Consider the following 19384-nt stretch of genomic DNA (forward strand, 5'->3'; position numbering starts at 1 on the left):
GTAAAATAATGGTGGCATTCTACAAAGGTAAAGTCATTCTTGACACAGATGTTCTATTTTTTCTTAGATGCCACTCACTAACTTAAAGTCTAAGAGTTTAAAGAGAGGCTCAGATAATTTTCTCCTCTACATTCTTAGGTCAACTCACTTGACCTTTAAGCATATATTTTCCATTGTTTCAGATGGACTTGAGCAATGGGAAAAATATTGACTCTTAGATATCATTACAAAGCCGTAGGCATTAAAAACTATTAGATACTTTGTATTTAACTTAAAAAAAAAAGTCCAAGTTAACATTTTGTGATCTGCCTCCAGCATGGGCAATTACACGAAGTCAGCACGTTAGGAAAGCACTGTCTCTGTGGGCTGTTTTCCATGTACTGACCACCCTTGCAGCCTACTGGTGAGGACCACTTAGACACACATGCAGGATGGCCACACAGGCTTCCTAACCTGAGGACAAGGAAGCTGCACAGGATGATGCTATGCAAGCAGCTTAGATGTCTTACAGCATCAGTCCCATCTCCTGAGGCTCAAGGGCCACCCAAGCAATAGCAGTTTCAGTACTCTTCACCTCCCCAGAGTTAGAGTCTACAACAAAGCCACAAAAGGAATGAGCAAGAGGAACAGAGGTTTGCATGAAAGCATCCATAACTCATTAAAGCTCCCCTTGAAAGTACTTATTGAGAATAATTTAAATGGATTGAAAGAAAAACATGAACTCATTAAATGTCATTTGAAAACTATGGCATTGCTTATTTGTGGAGAGTTTAAAAGTTGAGAAGCATCCTACCTGTATTCACCAAAGCACAGAGCTAATGTATAAAGTTTCAGATTAATAAATGCTCCATTTCCATGAAACATGCTCTGAATCCACAGATTCCTATTTAATAAGACCTATGACTGCAAATGCAGCTGTGGGACTGAGGCTGGTGTAGTGTGTCACCCCTGAGCCTGAGGTTTCCATGGTTACCACCATGAGGTGCACACATTGCCAACGGGCATCTCACAGACACAGGGCATTTTGGGACTGAGGAAGGCAGGGAAAGGCACTGCTGGTCCTTGCTAGTGAATTTTGGGAAGATTAAATTTCTAAAATTAAAAAATTTATGTCAAATTTGCTGAAAATAGTTCTTTTGTAAAAGGCAGAGCCAGAATCATTATTTTTCTTTATTTCCTTCTATATCTTTTTCAATAAATTATCACTCTCAAAGATAAAACAGGAAATGTTCCCTGTCTTCCTTCAGATAGCAATTCAATTTTCACTTGAAATTTGCATTCAGGTACCAAACAGAAGGGTGAATGGTAAACCTTTTTCTGTATCTGACATATTTTATCTCTTCTGCTTATTTTCTCCAACTATCTTCCATGTCTCATGATTTTCATTCTTTTATTGCTTCTGTTTCTTGTTTCTTAGCAATGGGAAATGCTTGTTGATCTGTTTTCCGCTGATTTGGAGTTTCCCATATACATCAATGGACTCAGTTATCACACAAAAATGGTTGCTTCTGTGGCCAGAGCGATAGTACAGCGAGTAGGGCACTTGCCTTGCATGTGGCCGACTTGGGTTCAATCCTGACATCCCATATGGTCCCCCCAGCAACACCAGGAGTAATTCCTGAGTGCAGAGCCAGGAGTAACCCCTGAGCATTGCTAAGTGTGTCCCAAAAAGAAAAAAAAGTCACTTCCTATCCATGTACCAAGAACCAACCAGACAGTGTATACTACCCAGTCCAAAAAAAATTATAAACGGCCTTCAGTCAAAAATTTAGAATTTCAGAACACACATAGCAGAACCATTCACCAAGTCCATGTACTTTTGAAAGCAAGTTGTTATGAGACAGCACAAGTTGTAAACCCAAGTAGACTGCCAGCTCGACCTAGCTCTTCATCAATCAGATTTCAGTTCCTACAGAACAGACAATTCAATTTCCTTTACCACCACCAAGATTATCCTCAGTTAAAGAGCTCTCACTATCTCTGTTCTTTCCATTTCTCATGTTACTGCCTTGTACCAACCTTATGTTCTAATTACTCAAAATTTCTTGGGATGCTTTGTACTCTATTTTTGTTACAAGTGACCTAAGGCTTAGAACATATCCGCTCAAATATATTCCAAATGTTAGGTACCTTAGTCACATCAGCAACAGTCACTTTTCCAAAAACAAAAACAAAAACAAGAAAAAAACTATACAATTGCATAAGAACTCATGAGTAAATGATGAGGAACTGGGCATTTTGGTGGTTGCTGACATGTCATGTATTGATATTGTGTTTTCAGGAGCACAGACTATGATGACTCAGTGGATCTCCCAACAGAAGTATTTGAAGCAATATCAAAAGCACGGGCTGGAGTGATAGCATAGTGGGTAGGGCGCTTGCCTTACACACAGCCGACCCGGGCAACCCGAGTTTGATTCCTCTGCCCCTCTCAGAGAGTCTGGCAAACTACAGAGAGTATAGTGCCCCACGGCAAAGACTGGCAAGCTAACTGTGACGTATTTGATATGCCAAAAACTGTAACAAGTCTTACAATGGAGACGTTACCGGTGCCCGCTCGAACAAATCAATGAACAGCAGGAGGACAATGCTACAGTGCTACCAAAAGCACAATGTCTCCCGAGACAGACAAGGACAACTTAATTCTCCAGGTACAAAACTAATTGCATGCTTAATTATCCCCCAAAGTATACCTATGTCTACACAAAAACTGATAATACTGCTGGCACTCCCAATGCCTTTCTGGTAAATAGCACATGCAAATAAAATCAATTCTCTAAGAAAACAATGACTTGATTGTACTGACTCCTATGTGTATGTGATTGCTAATTCAAAAGAAGAGACATAGTTCGGTAGTAGAGGAAAGAGGCAAGAAATGGGTATAATGTCTCCTTTTTAACACAGTCCTTAACTGGTTAAATCTTTTCCTAATTAATGCATTACACATCCCTGTGGGAGAAGATTTACACATGAAAAATTCTTTGTCAAAGCATGTTTTGTTCTTGTATTATAATATGTGATTTATTCTTATAACTATTATATATACTCATTACTTTGCTAAAATTAGGATCAGAGATAAAAGCTATTAATCACCATGAATATCATTTAGGGGTTTTGTACTGAAAAAGAAACCCTTCTAAGACAGATTTTAAGACTTCTTAAAGGGGAATTCTAGAACACATCGTTAAGAAATCATGGTTGGCTGGAATATCAATTACAAAATCAACAGATAGACTAAAAAAAATACTGGCTATATAAATATGTAGTTGAAACCAGAAATAAAGAATGAGAGAGAAAGGGAAGGAAGGGAGGAAAAGAGATAGGAAGGGGAAAAAAGAAGAAAAAAAATGAAGGGGGAAGATGGAGGAAGGGAGCAAGGGAAGGGAGAGAAGGGAAGAGAAAAAAAGAAAATGAGTGATGAAGGAAGGAAGTGAAGGAGAAAGGAATGAAAAATAAATGTGGGGAGAGAGAAAGGAAGAAGGGAAGAAGAAAGAAGGAAGGGAGGAAAGGAGATCATAAGGTCAAAAGCAATTGTATGTTTATTTTTTCTCCTCTGGAAAGATACTATCAGATTAGTTTCTACAAGCAGACAGAGTATCTGAACAATTCCCCAGTTTTTCTTCAAATACTACAAAGTTATCTCTTTGTTTACTCTGGAAAAAAAAAGTTTAGCCTTTTTTTCCCATTTAACACCAACTTGTAATAAATGGATCCTTCTTGATATTCAAGTATTCAGTAATTCCTTTAAAATTGTTCTTAAAATTAATCCCTGAACCCATAGTAGTTATTAATTTCTTAGGCAGCACATCATGGTAGAATCATAACAATGGAAGCTATTATGATTAGGGATTGAAGGCCTATCCCTTTCACCCCAACCCCCTATTCCCCTAAGGGTATATGAAACCTGTACTTACTCCTAATCTCTGAACAATTTCTCTTACATCTTCGGCACAACTATCAACTGAGGACAGAAGGATACATTCTCCTCTTTCATAAAACACCTTAATGCTTATTAATCCAGATGTCCATCCAATGACATCCCTGCAGGAACAGTTAAATACCACATTCTTGGAATCCTTTTCAATCAACATTATGAACTCGTTGGAAATCCCAAGCAGACATTCAATGTCAGCAGACTGGCCAAAGTCCCGTGCGATGACATGCCACATGATTGCTCCAACACTAAACAGGTGGGCATCCTTCCTTGGTTTAACTTTCTCCTTCTTCTTTGCACCCAGTGTAATGAAGCTGAATTTGACAGAGGTGTCCACAGTGGCGGTCGTAACAAAGTTCTCTGCCAGGTCTTTCAAGTACTCTTGCCTCGTTCTCGTGGCCATTGCTCGAAATTTTTCTGATTTATGGGCTGCGTTTTCTGCATTGATAACTTTGGCTAAGAGGAAGTCCCGAAATACTGCAGACTTTGGAAAAGTTACACCTTTGGGAATCGGTGGACCAAATGGTGGTACATCTTTTGATCTAGAAACACCAACACTGAGAAAGGAAAAAGCAGAAATAAGATGAAGTGTGATGCCATAATATTCACATATAAGATTTTGTTTGTTTTTAAGCAGAACTTTCCACTTAGTGGGAAAGTTATTATGGGCTGTGTGTATCCACTTATAATTTAGATGTTGAAACTCTAACTCCCTAGAATTAGAAATGTTAGAAACTACAAGTCACAGTGATGTCCTGAGTTTGGGTCCTAATGAAGCCTAACTGTAGTCCTTATCAAAGGAAATTTGAACACTCCCAGAGCCCCAGGGATGCCTTTTTCACAGAGGAGAGGCTGAAAGAGGTCACAGCAAAGAGGCCATAAACAAGCCAAGGAGAGAGAACTTGGGAAATACTAAACCTGCCAACACCTTGATCTTGGACTTACAGGCTCCAGAACTGTGAGAAGTAATCATCTTCTGATGAAGCCAACCATGTAACAATGCAGATGGGACTTCATTACACCCATCTAACCTGACCAAGATATAGGTAATGGATTCATTGTGGGACAGATTATGCAGAGGTTCAGAGAGTATCAGCCTGGTAGCCCAACTCTGCTTCTGGGCATCACTGACAAAGACAGTGACACTTGCACCATAAATGTAGTTAGTCACAACTGGTTGCTTGAGATCTCAGTAGAATTGGACATGATCATACTGAGAAGGTCAACATTTTCAGTAGCACTTTTTAAAGGAAAAGCTCACTTCAGCATACTTTGGAAATTTAAAAGTAGATTTTGGGGCTGGAGCGATAGTACAGCAGGTAGGGCACTTGCCTTGTACACGGCTGACCTGGGTTCAATTCCCAGCATCCCTAATAGTCCCCTGAGCATCTCCAGGAGTAATTCCTGAGTGAAAATCCAGGAGTAACCCCTGTGCATCGCTGGGCGTGACCCAAAAAGCCAAAAAAACCCAAAAAGCAGATTTTATGACAGTTTTACCAGATTCCAGGGAATAAACGATTAAAAAGTATAACCACATTAACCATTTAAATATATTAAAAAATAATTCCCCATGTCAGCTTGAGTTTTAGTTATATCAAGTACTTTCTAGAATATGATGGACAAATTAAAAGTAAACTAATAACGTAATAAAATACAGAATAAGTGAAATGAATTCCACAGCATCTACTTATTCCCTAGCTATCTACTATTGATCATGATTTTATGCCCATCCCATTTCTGTCTGAGTTGCTATTTTCTATGCCAAGGTAAACAAAGAAATTGATCTATGGTACAACACCTGAGCCATCATTCCCTTGCTACTATCCTATAAATGGACATTCTATACTGGAAAAAAAAATCTGTCCACACATGTCAACTTCTAGTGAGCTTTCCCAAAGGCACCTCTATGGATATGTAACTACTTTAACCATACTTATTGGTTCCTCTTTATAACAGTTAATAAACTTCAGTGGTCTCTCTTTACATTAGACTATCCCCCCAATATTGGACACAATAACTTGTGATCACTTTTCTTACATTTGGTTTTCTTGTCAATGATCAAAGATTTCCACAAGTATATATCTGAAAATGTGCAGAACTACTTTTTGTATTAAACTTGGACAATTTCAAGCTGCTATCTTATCATATAAGACGTTTTAAACCTAAATGAGCTAAAAAAAAAAAACACCTGGTTTTCTACTGGGAGTAAAGAAGGATAATCTTTTTGGGGGATTGGGGACTGGGCATACCTGGCAATGCTCAGGGGTTACTCTTTTTTTTGCTTTTTGGTTCACACCTGGTGATGCAAAGGGTTACTCCTGGCTCTGCACTCAGGAATTACCCCTGGCGCTGCTCAGGGGACCATATGGGATGCTGGGAATTGAACCTGGGTCCGCCGTGTGCAAGGCAAATGCCCTGCCCGCTATGCTATTGCTCCAGCCCTGCTCAGGGGTTACTCTTGGGTCTGCACTTGGAATCACTCCTGGAAGGGCTAGGGGGACCATATGGAATGCTGGGGAACTGAACCTGGGTCAGCCACATGCAGAGGCAATTGTCCTACCCGCTGTCCTATCTCTACAGACCAAAGATCATCTTTTCAAAGGGCAAATCTATTTGTTCGAGTTATTGATCCCACTTCTTAACTGTGCATCTCCTCTACAGTATGACACACATTCTTGCTTAAGAAACTGAATCTTATACATCCAGGTCAAAGTTATGCAAGGAAAATATCAGATTTTATCTATAGCTATTCAATAATTACTATATATTCTGGGAATGGGGATCAACTAGAGATTCCTGAATACATTAATATTATCCTTAAGTTTTTAAAGCAGAGATGAGATCTGAAGAAATATTTTGTTGGATTTAGGTCAATTCATACTATCCTGAAACAAAAATATTTCTGAACTTATTTTACTTAAATAAATCATTGGTACTTGCTGATGACTTAGATATTAACCCTTCCAAGAGAAAAGGTTTAAGGAAAGTAAAGTGTTGATGAGCAGACTCCTGAATCCAATGGCCTTTGTTGGGATTCCAGTTTCCACAGCTTCTGAGAAACTTAAGTTGTTGAGTCATATAAACCTTGTGCCTTGATTTCATCTTCTATAAAATGGAGGTAAAATAGTGCCATCCCCAAACGTCTGCACTCCACACCTTTATTTAAAGCTATGTCCCTGCTCTGTTCACAATTATTTTCAAAAATCACTGATTTAACATTTTATCTATTTTTGTTTTTCTTGGGGACTAGACTGGTAGTACTCAGGGTTTATTCTTAGCTGTGTTCAGCGATCACTCTAGGTGGGGGAATCACACAAAATAGCACTGTATAGCAATGTATAGCACTGTTCTCTCGTTATTCATTGATTTGCTTGAGTGGTCACCAGTAACATCTCACAACAAATTGTGAGACTTGTTATTACTGTTTTTGGCATATCAAATACGCCACGGGTAGCTTGCCAGGCTTTGCCCTGGGGCGAGATACTCTTGGTAGCTTGCTGGGCTCTGTGAGAGGGGCAGAGAAATCGAACCCAGGTGGGCCATGTTGACTGCGTGCAAGGCAAACGCCTTACGCACTGTGCTATTGCTCCAGTCCCACACAAAATAATCTATGTAAAACTATTACTATCCAAACTGTTTTCATATTCATTATATGAACAAACAATTTGATGCTCTTCAAGTTCCTGGAGCAAGCTGGTGCCATTGGGCTACACTAGCACATGGCAGGGATGAATGGAGACGTTACTGGCGCCTGCTCGAGAAAATCAATGAGCAACAGGATGACAAGTGATACAAGTGAAGTGATTCATTATTATTATTGCAGTATAATCATTATTATCACAACCCTTATTTTGGAGGGCATGGCACTGTAAGCAGTACTCAGGGAGCTCGGTAGTTACCAGGGTCATACCCGGTGATCAAGCACAGGGAGGCATGCAGTGCTGTGGCCAGACCTCCAGGCCACCTGCATGTCAGGAATGCACTCCAGACCTTTAAACTATGTCCCTAGTCCTCTCAGAATTGTTTTCAAAGTCAATGATTCAACATTTTATTTATTTATGTATTTATGTATTTATTTATTTTTGCTTGGGGATTACACTGGTAGTGCTCAGGGTTTATCCCTAGCTGTGCTCAGGAATTACTCGAGGTGGGAATCAGGGGACCATATATGATGCAGGGGATTGAACCTAGATTGGCTACATGCAGTGCCAAGTGTCCCGCCCAAAGTATTATTTCTCCAGTGCATGATTTAACATTTTATTAGCTAATTTTGTCAAGAGAGGTTACACATTAAATTTTCTGAAATGGAAGTCATCACTTCTGTAGATAGTGCCTCATTTTAAATTAACAGTTAGCTACAACACTGAAAAGAAGTGTACTTTATCAACATCTAAGGAATGTATTTTGAAAAGACTATGTTGGAAAGTATACACATAAATCCTTAAAATTAGCCTTGCACTGGAAACAACTATTAAATATATAGGATCTTGGGCTTTTGTTGTTATTGTTTTTTATGTTTCTTGGGTCACATCCGGTGATGCTCAGGGCTTACTCCTGCCTCTGCACTCAGGAATCACTCCTGGTGATGCTTGGGGGACCATACAGGATACTGGGGATCGGACCCGGGTCAGCTGTGTGCAAAGAAAATGCCCCACCTGCTGTGATATCACTCCAGCCTCTATAGAATCTTGTTTTAAGAGCCAGGCAGTTACTTAAGCTTGCTTTAAAAAAAATCTCACTGTCATGAAACTTAAAGCACAATAAAAATAATTTAATGTATCTCTGGTTTTGTTCAGAGAAAGTAGAGGAGCAAGGCCCTTGTGTTGCATATGGTGACCCCACAAACACTGCATATGTTCCCCTGAGAAGTATTGGGATTGATCCCTGATTGATGATCCTTTACTCCATAGTCAGGAGTAAGCCCTGAGTACTGTTGGAAGTGGATTGCCGGTCTTCCCTCTTGCCGATAAAATTACCAGGCTAAAATTTTATAATAAAAACTTTGGGACTCTGCCCTCTTTACTTAGCTCTAGGTTCAAGTGGACTCAGCAGTTTTTCTGGGGACTTCTGCTGCATTCATGGGCCATGATGCAAATTACTGCTGCAACGTGGGAGCAGTCTCTTCTGTATCTGTAGACATGTGCACTTGCTTGGCAGCACAGTTTTCTCAGAGGAGGTCACTGCAACCAAGTGGCTGGTCTTAATGTATCTACACTAAGTGCTATTGTGGGGCTTCATCAGCCACAACTCATCCCCACTCCACATGACAAAAGCTCAAGAAAGTTCAGTGAGAGTCTGCCTGAGTTTTTTGCAACCACCAATCTCTTGAAATGCATAGGTAAGTGAAAATTTTTAAATTTAAAGGCCCTCACGTTGATCGTCGATTTGCTAGATCAGGCCCAGTAATGTCTCCATTGGAGACTTTGCTGTTACTGTGTTTGGCATATCGAATACTCTCGGTAGCTTGCCGGGCTCTCCGAGAGGGGCGGAGGAATCGAACTTGGGTCGGCCATGTTGGCCACTTGTAAGGCGAACGCCCTACCGCTGTGCTATCACTCCAGCTGTGCTATCACTCCAGTGAAAATAGGAATCTATATTTTATCATCCCCTGGAAATTGAATTCACATGCCACGGGGATATTTTTTCTTTGTTTTTGATTTAGGCATCAAGATTTAGCAACTGTGAATAGTAGACTTTCAAGCATAAAATGGTCCAATGCAAATCTACTAACAAAGTCAGCTTCTCTCCACCAATGTGTCTGTCCTCATATCACGCCTCCTGAGCAAACTCATTTAAAAATTGTGATTTGAGTCACATGCTTACAATAGTGCTGACTCTATTTTAGTGTATACTAGTACCACACCTTTATATCAACTAAGTGTCCAAGTCCCTCAATTGTCATTATTCTACCTCCAATCATTCTCAACATCACTTCCTGAACCCTCACTCCCCACCCCAAACCCAACAAACATACACATGTACTCCCCTCCTTACTTAGCATTCTCAGTTCTAAAATCCAGGCTAGAGTTTGCCAACATTTGGTCAAGTCCAGCCTTATTTTGTTTCTCTACATAATACAGGTGAGTAAAATCATCCTGTATTTGTCCTCATTCTGAATTACTTCATTTACCATGACACCCTTCAGTTTAATCTGTTTACAGTGAACAGCATGATTTTATCTTTCCTGTGACTATATATACCGTGGATATATATATCTCACAATCTCTTTATCCATTCATCTGTTGTTGGCAATTTGGGTTGTGTTCATACCCTGGCAATTATACTTAGAACTGATCTTACTTTGTAATTCTAGAAAATTCTTACTGATTCTTTAAGAAATACAACATTTTTCTGTATAATCAATCAGAATGCTTATGAGGTCACTGTCACTGTCACTCTCCTCCCATTGTTCATTGATTTGCTTGAGCAGGTCCAGTAAAATTGTGAGACTTGTTGTTACTGTGTTTGGCATATCAAATACGTTATGGGTAGCTTGCCAGGCTTTGCCATATGGGCGAGATACTTTCGGTAGCTTGCAGGGCTCTCCAAGAGGAACAGAGGAATCGAAGGTGGAGGAATTGAACTTGGATTACTGGGTTGGCTGCGTTTAAGGCAAATGTCCTACCTGCTGTGCTATCGCTCCAGCCCATTTATGAGAAACTTTCAGAAATCTGAGATGCTCTATTGACTTTATTAGAATTTCATTAATAAAAACAATTTAATGACACATTTTAATTTCTTAAAAGCTAAAGACTTCAATGATAAATGATTTACATATGCTATCTTTCATAGTAAACATAAGTAATCCACTTAGTTTATAGGTAAGATTCACACATATACTGGTCACAAAACATCTCTCCTAGTTTTTAAAATAAAAATAAGAAAAAAAACTTGAAAGAATAATATTACTTTTTAAAAATGAAATTACTTATTTTCAAGATTTTTCATACTAATGAAACACCTCATGCTATAAGCATATAGAGTGAAATTAATTAAAAATAGTTGTTTTAATGTAAAAACAGCAGCCAATAAAATTCACCAAGTATAATGAAGCCTCAGGCATGTTTCAATACATTACCAAGATTCATTTAAAATTATTCTTCATAATCACCACATATCAGATGCAATCTCAGAATCAGTCAATTTACTATTTGAGCAAACATTTTCTATTTTAAGCATGTACTTTATACAAAATAGATTATTATATTTTTTTAATGTAACTTTAAGATGGTTCTGAGCATTTGCCCAATAGGTGCTTATTCAGCTGTTGTAGAAGATGTCCTCCCAGGTGGAAAGTATTCACATGCCTCAGTAAATTAGTGTCCTTACATAAGCATATCCCACTCTACCCCACAAAAGGCCAGACAATTGCTAAACTGAACAAACTGACTGTGAGTTAAAACACAAGTTAAGAACTGTTGGCTTACATACTCTTGCTCTACCGACTTCCTATGCACCACCACTCTCTCAAAACTCAAATATTTTTTACTCCACCTATGCTGGGTGCTGAACTGGCAACTTATACTGAAGGTGAAACACATAAATAACTTTTGGCAAGTACCAGAAACAGCATTTGATATTTTGCATATTTCTGTTATTTATTCTTTGGAAATATACACTGAAATATTATCATTATTTTTAAAAGAAGGAATTAAAGGCTCCCCCCAAAATTGTACAAAGTATTGTGATGAGTAGCAGAAATAGATTCAACGTGAGGTCAAAGATCTATTCTTTTTTACCCATAGCCCACAAAGCATTAGCTTGTTGCAGCTTTTAAGGGTAAAATGTGGAACCAACAATTTTGACATTTCACTTTTTTTTAAAATGAAGAGAAGTCACTTTAGAACAGTTGAGTTAATAAAGTGGAAAACATTATTAGGAAGAAAAGGATAATTACAGAATAACTGGAAAACAAAGATATTTTGGGCAAAGATATTTAGTTGAATGAAACCTGGGAGAATAAAAAGTTGATGATAAATGACTCACCTATAACACACATTTTCAGTACATGGATTGTGCACTTTGACTATGACAAAGACATGCTGAAAATGGGACCGGATATTCTTTGGAGTGAAAGGAAGTGCTCCAGGCTCTTGAAAGACAATGGTCACGATATCATTTCCTATATGCCTTTTCCTCAAAAGCTGTCAAGAAAATGAACATAGACATATTACTAAGTTTTCTGTGAAAATAAAGTATGTGATTTTGTATAATTCACTCATTTTTCAATTTATTTAGAGAAGCAGTGTCATTCTTTGGATGTGAATATACATAAATGTGGCACAGTACAAGAAAAATAATACCGTAGGACTGAAATCTAATCATGAACAACTTTGTAAGGGTCTGTCTTAGTGATTCAATAAAAAAGATACAAAAAAAAAAAGAAAGAAAAAGGAAAAAAAAACTGTGTCCAAAAGACCTACAGTAAGGAAAACCCAATATTTAAGTTCATCTTTGTTTTTAAAGTTCAACTTGTATTCTCTTCCATTTTCAGCTTTAATATAATTTTTTTAAAATTACAGCACAATGGAATTCAAAATACTTCAAGGAATTTTACTGTTTAAACTCTTCAACTTATAAAGAAGAGATATGTTCCAAGTCAGACACAGAATTGTTAGACTACTAAATCCAGGAGCCTTCACTTACATTGTGTACTCCCAGAGTAACACTGTATTTCTGTAACAAAAATACAGAATACTGTTGTTTTGGTGGATAATACGTCCAAAGTACCACATTTGTAACTCAGAAAAAGATACACAGACTGGAAAACCTAGTGGAACCAAATCTTCTAAATCACAAAGGTGGCAGGAAAGAGGCAGTTCCTGAGCAGTAATTTCAACAGGATCTTTATCCTTTACCTTTTCTTGTCTTTATTTATTTATTTATTTATTTATTTATTTATTTTTGAGGCAGGGCACACCCAGAGGTACTCAGGACTTACTCCTGACTCTGTATTTAAGGATCACTCTTGGAGAGGCTCAGGAGACTATATGCAGTGCTGAGATCAAATCTAGATTGGCTGCAAGCCAGGCAAGCACCGTACCAACTTTACTATCCCTCTGGCCCCAACATCTTGACTTTTGATGTTCATTTTGAAAAGGATGCCACCTTCACCCAATTTTCTCCCAGACAACTCAGGTCTTTGCCCAGATATCACTTCATATGAAAGGAACTTCCTTGGCAGGCTGTGTTGTTTCTGCTCCACCCACAGACCCAGGCCTATCTGTGTCAGTTGCTATGTTCTATCCTAACTGTTGGTTTACCTCTGCATCAGGTCATAGTCAGCCTGTAGGCAGAGGATGCACCTTAATGAAATTTGACTTTCTAGCTTATAATGGCTTGCCCAAAGATAAAGATATAAAAAAATGAGTAAACAAATGATATAATATGCAGTCATAATCACATTAAAAATCATGACCACCTCTGAATACCAGTTCATAAATTCACATACAGAGCACTCTATGCAAGTAAGGCCATAGAACCTCCTGACAAACTTTGTGCTATTTTAGTGTCAATAAATATACAAAACTAAATCCCAAAAGGAAAATAAAACCACTCAAAGAAACAAAACACAAAACCCTTAAGGTGCTTGCCTTTGCATAAGGCTAACCTGATTTAAAACCCCGGCCCCACATATGGTTCTCCAGGCCCTGCCAGGAATGATCCCACAGCACAGAGCTTGGAGTAAGTCTTGAGCACAACCAACTGTAGCCCCCAAACCAAAACATACAAACAAACAAAAGACCCAGATACAATACTCCATATATCAGTTGTTTGGGTTACAGCAGAAATGGGATCATTTCAGATAGTGAGTCTCTTTACCAACAATGACAAAGACAATAAGTTTGCTATTGAAATTTACTTGGCACCTATGGAGCATACTTCTCTGTACAATTATTAGTTCAACCTTCAAGAGTTTTTTTAAACTCATATAAAGGATTTCAATGCTAGATCCCCCAACTTGTAACTTGGCATGATAAAAGATCTGCACCTGGAAAAATGATAAAAAAAATTTCATTTTTTCAGAGTTCCCTGGATACCAGTTAAATGACTGGTTCTCATGCTGGAAACTGCCTATTTAAATCCCCAAGGTTAAGCTATAAATACATTAAAATACCTTACTGAGTAAAATTTAATAGTATGTGCTAAAATATATTAATATAGGACCCTCTGTAGTTTTAAAATATTTGTTAGATTTAAGTAAAACATGCCATTCCCAGTGCATGTAAAATAAATCAGTAGCAAACTAGGTCATATTCATTGTGTTACTATTATTTACCCATACAATAATGGGCACAGATGTTAACCACAATAAACATTCCATGTAAAGAAAACAGAAGCAAGGGTAAGTATCTAAAACAAACACCAATAGACAAGATGAAATTTGTAGCAGACTAAGATAGCAGGCTTCTCCCAAGAAGTAAAAAAAGAGATGATTCTTACATCTTGTGATAGGACGAGGGGAGCTCAAAATAAATGAAGAGTTAAAAGAATACAGCCAAAATGCCTAACACTGTGTTCAACATGCATGTTCAACACTGAACATAATTAGTTTATACTTTACACTCCTTGAAATCCATGTATTCTGAGGTGGATGAATAGAAGCGGAAGCTCATAAAAGGCAAGGCCACACAGTGAAGGCTGAGGTCCTCCTTCCTGAGGGATTGCAGTGTCACCCTCATGTTGGCCGGCATCTCAATTAAACATACATGGCAGGAACGGACTCCTGTTAGTGCTCCAGGCTACTGCAATAGCAAATGTAAAAGCTATTCCTATCCCATGTTCCTATCCCATTCCTATCCATATTCTTATCCCATGTTCCTATCATACCCCTCCTCCCATATTGAGTCTAATGCCATAGTGTACCACAAGAATGTTTACAGTACAAGTTAAAGGAAACTTTCCGAAAAGCCGGATACACCTCCGCAACATGGCAAACTACTTAGTGTGCACACTGTTTCTAAGCAAACTTTTTGCTTTATAAAATGGATCAAAATAGATTTTAGAAGTCTAGTTAATTTAACTGTGGTCACACAACACATTCTGTGGGAAAAAAATTAAGAGTTGGGGGGTAGATGGTGTTAGATATTAACCCTAAGTGTTTTAGGCTTTATTTGTGAATTGTCCCTTTTCCTTCTTCCAGAAAGGATTATCATGCTCTTGCTAGCAGCCCTAATTTAAAGTTTATCTTTAACCTTTCTTTTATATTTTACCTACCATTGTCATAGTTCCCCAAATATTAGTCTTGATTACTTATATTTGAAATGTTTTGTATTTGTACCTGCTTTTTTATTTCCCCTATTGACTTTTTATCTTACTATAGAGCAATGTTCTTTGGTTAAACAGAGACAGTTAATGCTATGCTTCTAATATTTGGGAGTTGATTGACTCTGAAATAAATCTACTCCTGGGCATTTATCATAAATACTTGACTCAGGCTTCAGTTGCTGTAGCTCTCAACACCAAAAAAAAAGAGGTCCTACAATGGGACTGGTATAGACCCAGGGCAAGTGGCAAAGCTACCCTACATCAAAATGGGACAGTCTAGAAAGCATAAATGCATGGTCTTGATGCAAGCTGTTATGACTTAAGAGACAGGACCTCCATGGGGAAGGACAAGCTAAACTGGCCTGAAGAGACTTATTCAGTATTTACATAAAAGCCTTTCTTGATCTCAGAGCTGATAGAACTAGATTTTTGGATCTTTGTCTCTTACTGTGTTTATCCAAACAACTGCAAGTATTAATAAGAAGTAAACTTAATTGTTTAACATATACAACTAGAAGGAAAGACAGAAGTAATGTAGATGTCCCTGGGAGACAGAGTGTTTCCCCAAGAGAATTGTCTCTGCCAAATGTTTTATCTCTGTAAATGACCAATCACACCTATGTCCTATACCTCAACCTGGGGAGGTCTGCGGAGGACCAGAGGTGTCCAGGCCATCAAATGCATGCATCATGCAGTGCCCACAGATTTTTTTTTGAATGCACAAATGGAGATTTTTGAAAAGAATAAAATCTAAAGTTCTCTGTAAGAGAATGAAATAAGAAAAACAAATACTTCATCCATTAAGAGGATGTGTGGAATTGTTTAGACTCTAAACTTAAGAGATTGAGGAAACAAAAATAAGGATGAAGAGATAGTACATCAGGTAAAGCATTTGACCTGCACACAGTCAACTTAAATTTGATCCCTTGCATTGCAGATGGTCCCGAAGTCCTGACAGGAGTGATCCCTGAACACAAAGCCAGGACTAAGCTGGAAGTCTTCTGGAGTGTGGCCTTCTCCATCAAGAAGAAAGAAATACCTAAATCAAACACCTGGAAATTAAACAGTGCGCTATTGAACAACGAGTGGATTAGACAGGAAATCAAAGAGGAAATCAAAAGATTCCTAGAAACGAATGAAAATGAGAACACGAGTTACCAAAACTTATGGGACACAGCAAAGGCTGTGTTAAGAGGAAAGTTTATAGCTCTACAAGCATTCCTCAGGAAGGAGGAGCGAGCACACATAAGTAACCTAACCTCACAGCTTAAGAGCTTGGAGAAGGACCAAAAAAAGTAGCACAACCCGAACAGGAGAAAGGAAATAATAAAACTCAGAGCAGAGATTAACGAGATGGAAACCCAAAAAACAATCCGAAAGATCAATGAAACCAAGAGCTGGTTCTTCGAGAAAATTAACAAGATCAATAAGCCGCTAGCAAAACTCACAAAGAAAGGGAGAGAGAAAACCCTAATAAACCGAATCAGAAATGAAAAGGGGGTCATTACAACAGAAACCACAGAAATTCAGAGGATCCTCAGGGAGTACTTTGAGAAGCTTTATGCCACGGAACATCAAAACCTCGAGGAAATGGATAAATTCCTAGACTCCTACAGACTCCCAAGGCTGAACCAAGAAGACCTGGAATACCTGAACAGACCTATCACCATCAAGGAAATTGAAATGGTAATAAAAAGTCTCCCCAAGCACAAAAATCCTGGCCCGGATGGATTCACTAGTGAATTCTTCCAAATCTTTAAAGAGGACTTACTCCCAATGCTCTTTAAGCTCTTTCATGAAATTGAAATATCAAAAACACTTCCAAACAGTTTCTACGAAGCAAATATCACACTGATACCAAAAGCAGACAGAGATACCACAAAGAAAGAGAATTACAGGCCGATATCCCTGATGAACACAGATGCAAAGATCCTCAACAAACTACTAGCAAATAGAATCCAACTACTCATTAAAAAGATCATACACCATGACCAAGTAGGATTCATCCCAGGGATGCAAGGATGGTTTAACATTCGGAAATCAATCAACATAATCCACCATATCAACAAAAGAAAAGATAAAAAGCATATGATCATATCAATAGATGCAGAGAAAGCATTTGATAAGATCCAGCACCCCTTTATGATGAAAACCCTAGCCAAAATGGGTATAGAGGGGACCTTCCTCAACATAATTAAAGCCATCTACCACAAGCCTACAGCAAGCATCATCCTCAATGGGGAAAAACTGAGAGCCTTCCCTCTAAGATCAGGGACGAGACAGGGATGCCCACTCTCTCCACTGCTGTTCAATATAGTACTGGAAGTACTTGCAATAGCGATTAGGCAGGAAAAAGATATTAAGGGCATTCAGGTAGGAAAGGAAGAAATCAAGCTCTCACTATTCGCAGATGATATGATACTCTACTTAGAGAACCCAATAACTTCCACCAAAAAACTCCTAGAAACAATAGACTCGTATAGTAAAGTTGCAGGTTATAAAATCAATACCCAAAAGTCCATGGCTTTCCTCTACGCAAACAGTGAGAGAGAAGAAAGCAACATGAAAAAAACAATCCCATTCACAATTGTGCCCCAGAAAATCAAGTACCTAGGAATCAGCTTAACTAAGGAAGTAAAGGACCTGTACAAAGAAAACTACAAAACGCTACTTCAGGAAATAAAAGAGGACATGAGGAAATGGAAAGATATCCCCTGCTCATGGGTCAGGAGACTTAACATTGTCAAAATGGCAATACTACCGAAAGCATTGTATAAATTCAATGCAATCCCTATAAGGATACCCATGACATTCTTCAAAGAAATGGAGCAAACACTCTTGAAATTTATATGGAACAATAAGCCCCCACGAATAGCTAAAGCAATTCTTGGGAAAAAGAAAATAGGAGGAATCAACCTCCCGAACTTCAAACTGTACTACAAAGCAGTAATAATTAAAACAGCATGGTACTGGAACAAAGGCAGAACTGCAGACCAATGGAACAGGGTTGAATACACTGACATCTCTCCTCAATCATATGCTCATCTATCTTTGATAAAGGTGCAAGTAATGTGAAGTGGAGTAAGGAAAGCCTCTTTAATAAATTGTGTTGGCATCACTGGACGGCTACATGCAAAAAAATAGGCTCAGAACTCTGCCTAACACCATGTACAAAAGTAAGATCAAAATGGATTAAAGACCTCAACATCAGACCAGAAACCATAAGGTACATTGAAGATAAAGTTGGCAAAACCCTCCATGACATTGAAGCTAATGGTATCTTCAAAGATGCCACGCCACTGGCCGAGCAAGTGAAAACAGAGATAGATAAATGGGACTATCTTAAACTAAGAAGCTTCTGCACCTCCAAAGAAACAGTGACCAAAATACAAAGACAGTCTACAGAATGGGAAAGGATATTCACCGAATACACATCTGACAAGGGGTTGATATCCAGGATATACAAAATACTGGTTAAACTCCACAAGAAGAAAACATCCAACCCCATCCAAAAATGGGGCAATGAAATGAACAGAAACTTTCTCAAAGAAGAAATCCGAATGGCAAAAAAGCACATGAGAAAATGCTCTACATCATTAATCATCAGGGAGATGCAGATCAAAACCACAATGAGATACCATCTCACACCTCAGAGACTGGCCCACATTCAAAAGAACAAAAGCAACCGATGCTGGCGTGGATGTGGCGAGAAAGGGACACTCCTTCACTGTTGGTGGGAATGTCCACTGGTTCAGCCCTTCTGGAAAACAGTATGGACGATTCTCAAAAAATTAGAAATTGAGCTCCCATTTGACCCAGCAATACCACTCCTGGGAATATATCCCAGAGAGGCAAAAATGTATAGTCGAAGTGACATCTGCACTTGTTTGTTCATTGCAGCACTCTTTACAATAGCCAGAAACTGGAAGAAACCTGAATGCCTAAGAACAGATGACTGGTTAAAGAAACTTTGGTACATCTACACAATGGAGTACTATGTAGCTGTTAGAAAAGATGAAGTCATGAAATTTACATACAAGTGGTACAATATGGAAAGTATCATGCTAAGCGAAATGAATCAGAAAGAGAGGGATAGACATAGAAAGATTGCATTCATCTGGGGGATATAAAGTAACAAAGTATGAGATTAATACCCAAGAATAGCTGAGATCAGCACCAGGA

The 19384-nt window shown here is 38.5% G+C and overlaps 1 protein-coding gene across 4 annotated transcripts in view; it reads right to left on the bottom strand.

The window, feature by feature from the left end:
• Positions 1–19384, bottom strand: part of SIPA1L2 (signal induced proliferation associated 1 like 2) — a 162673-nt gene that overhangs the window by 81966 nt on the left and 61323 nt on the right. For all 4 annotated transcript variants that reach the window (XM_056113579.1, XM_056113578.1, XM_056113577.1 and 1 more), the window contains exons 6-7: positions 11921–12078; positions 3915–4491 (exon numbers count right to left, since the gene is read on the bottom strand). In XM_056113579.1, the coding sequence (XP_055969554.1) occupies positions 3915–4491; positions 11921–12078 (735 nt within the window). The remainder of the gene's footprint in view (positions 1–3914; positions 4492–11920; positions 12079–19384) is intronic.

Source organism: Sorex fumeus, unplaced genomic scaffold (assembly GCF_029834395.1).
Source record: "Sorex fumeus unplaced genomic scaffold, SorFum_2.1 ptg000021l, whole genome shotgun sequence".
In the NCBI taxonomy this organism is placed as follows: Eukaryota; Metazoa; Chordata; class Mammalia; order Eulipotyphla; family Soricidae; genus Sorex; species Sorex fumeus.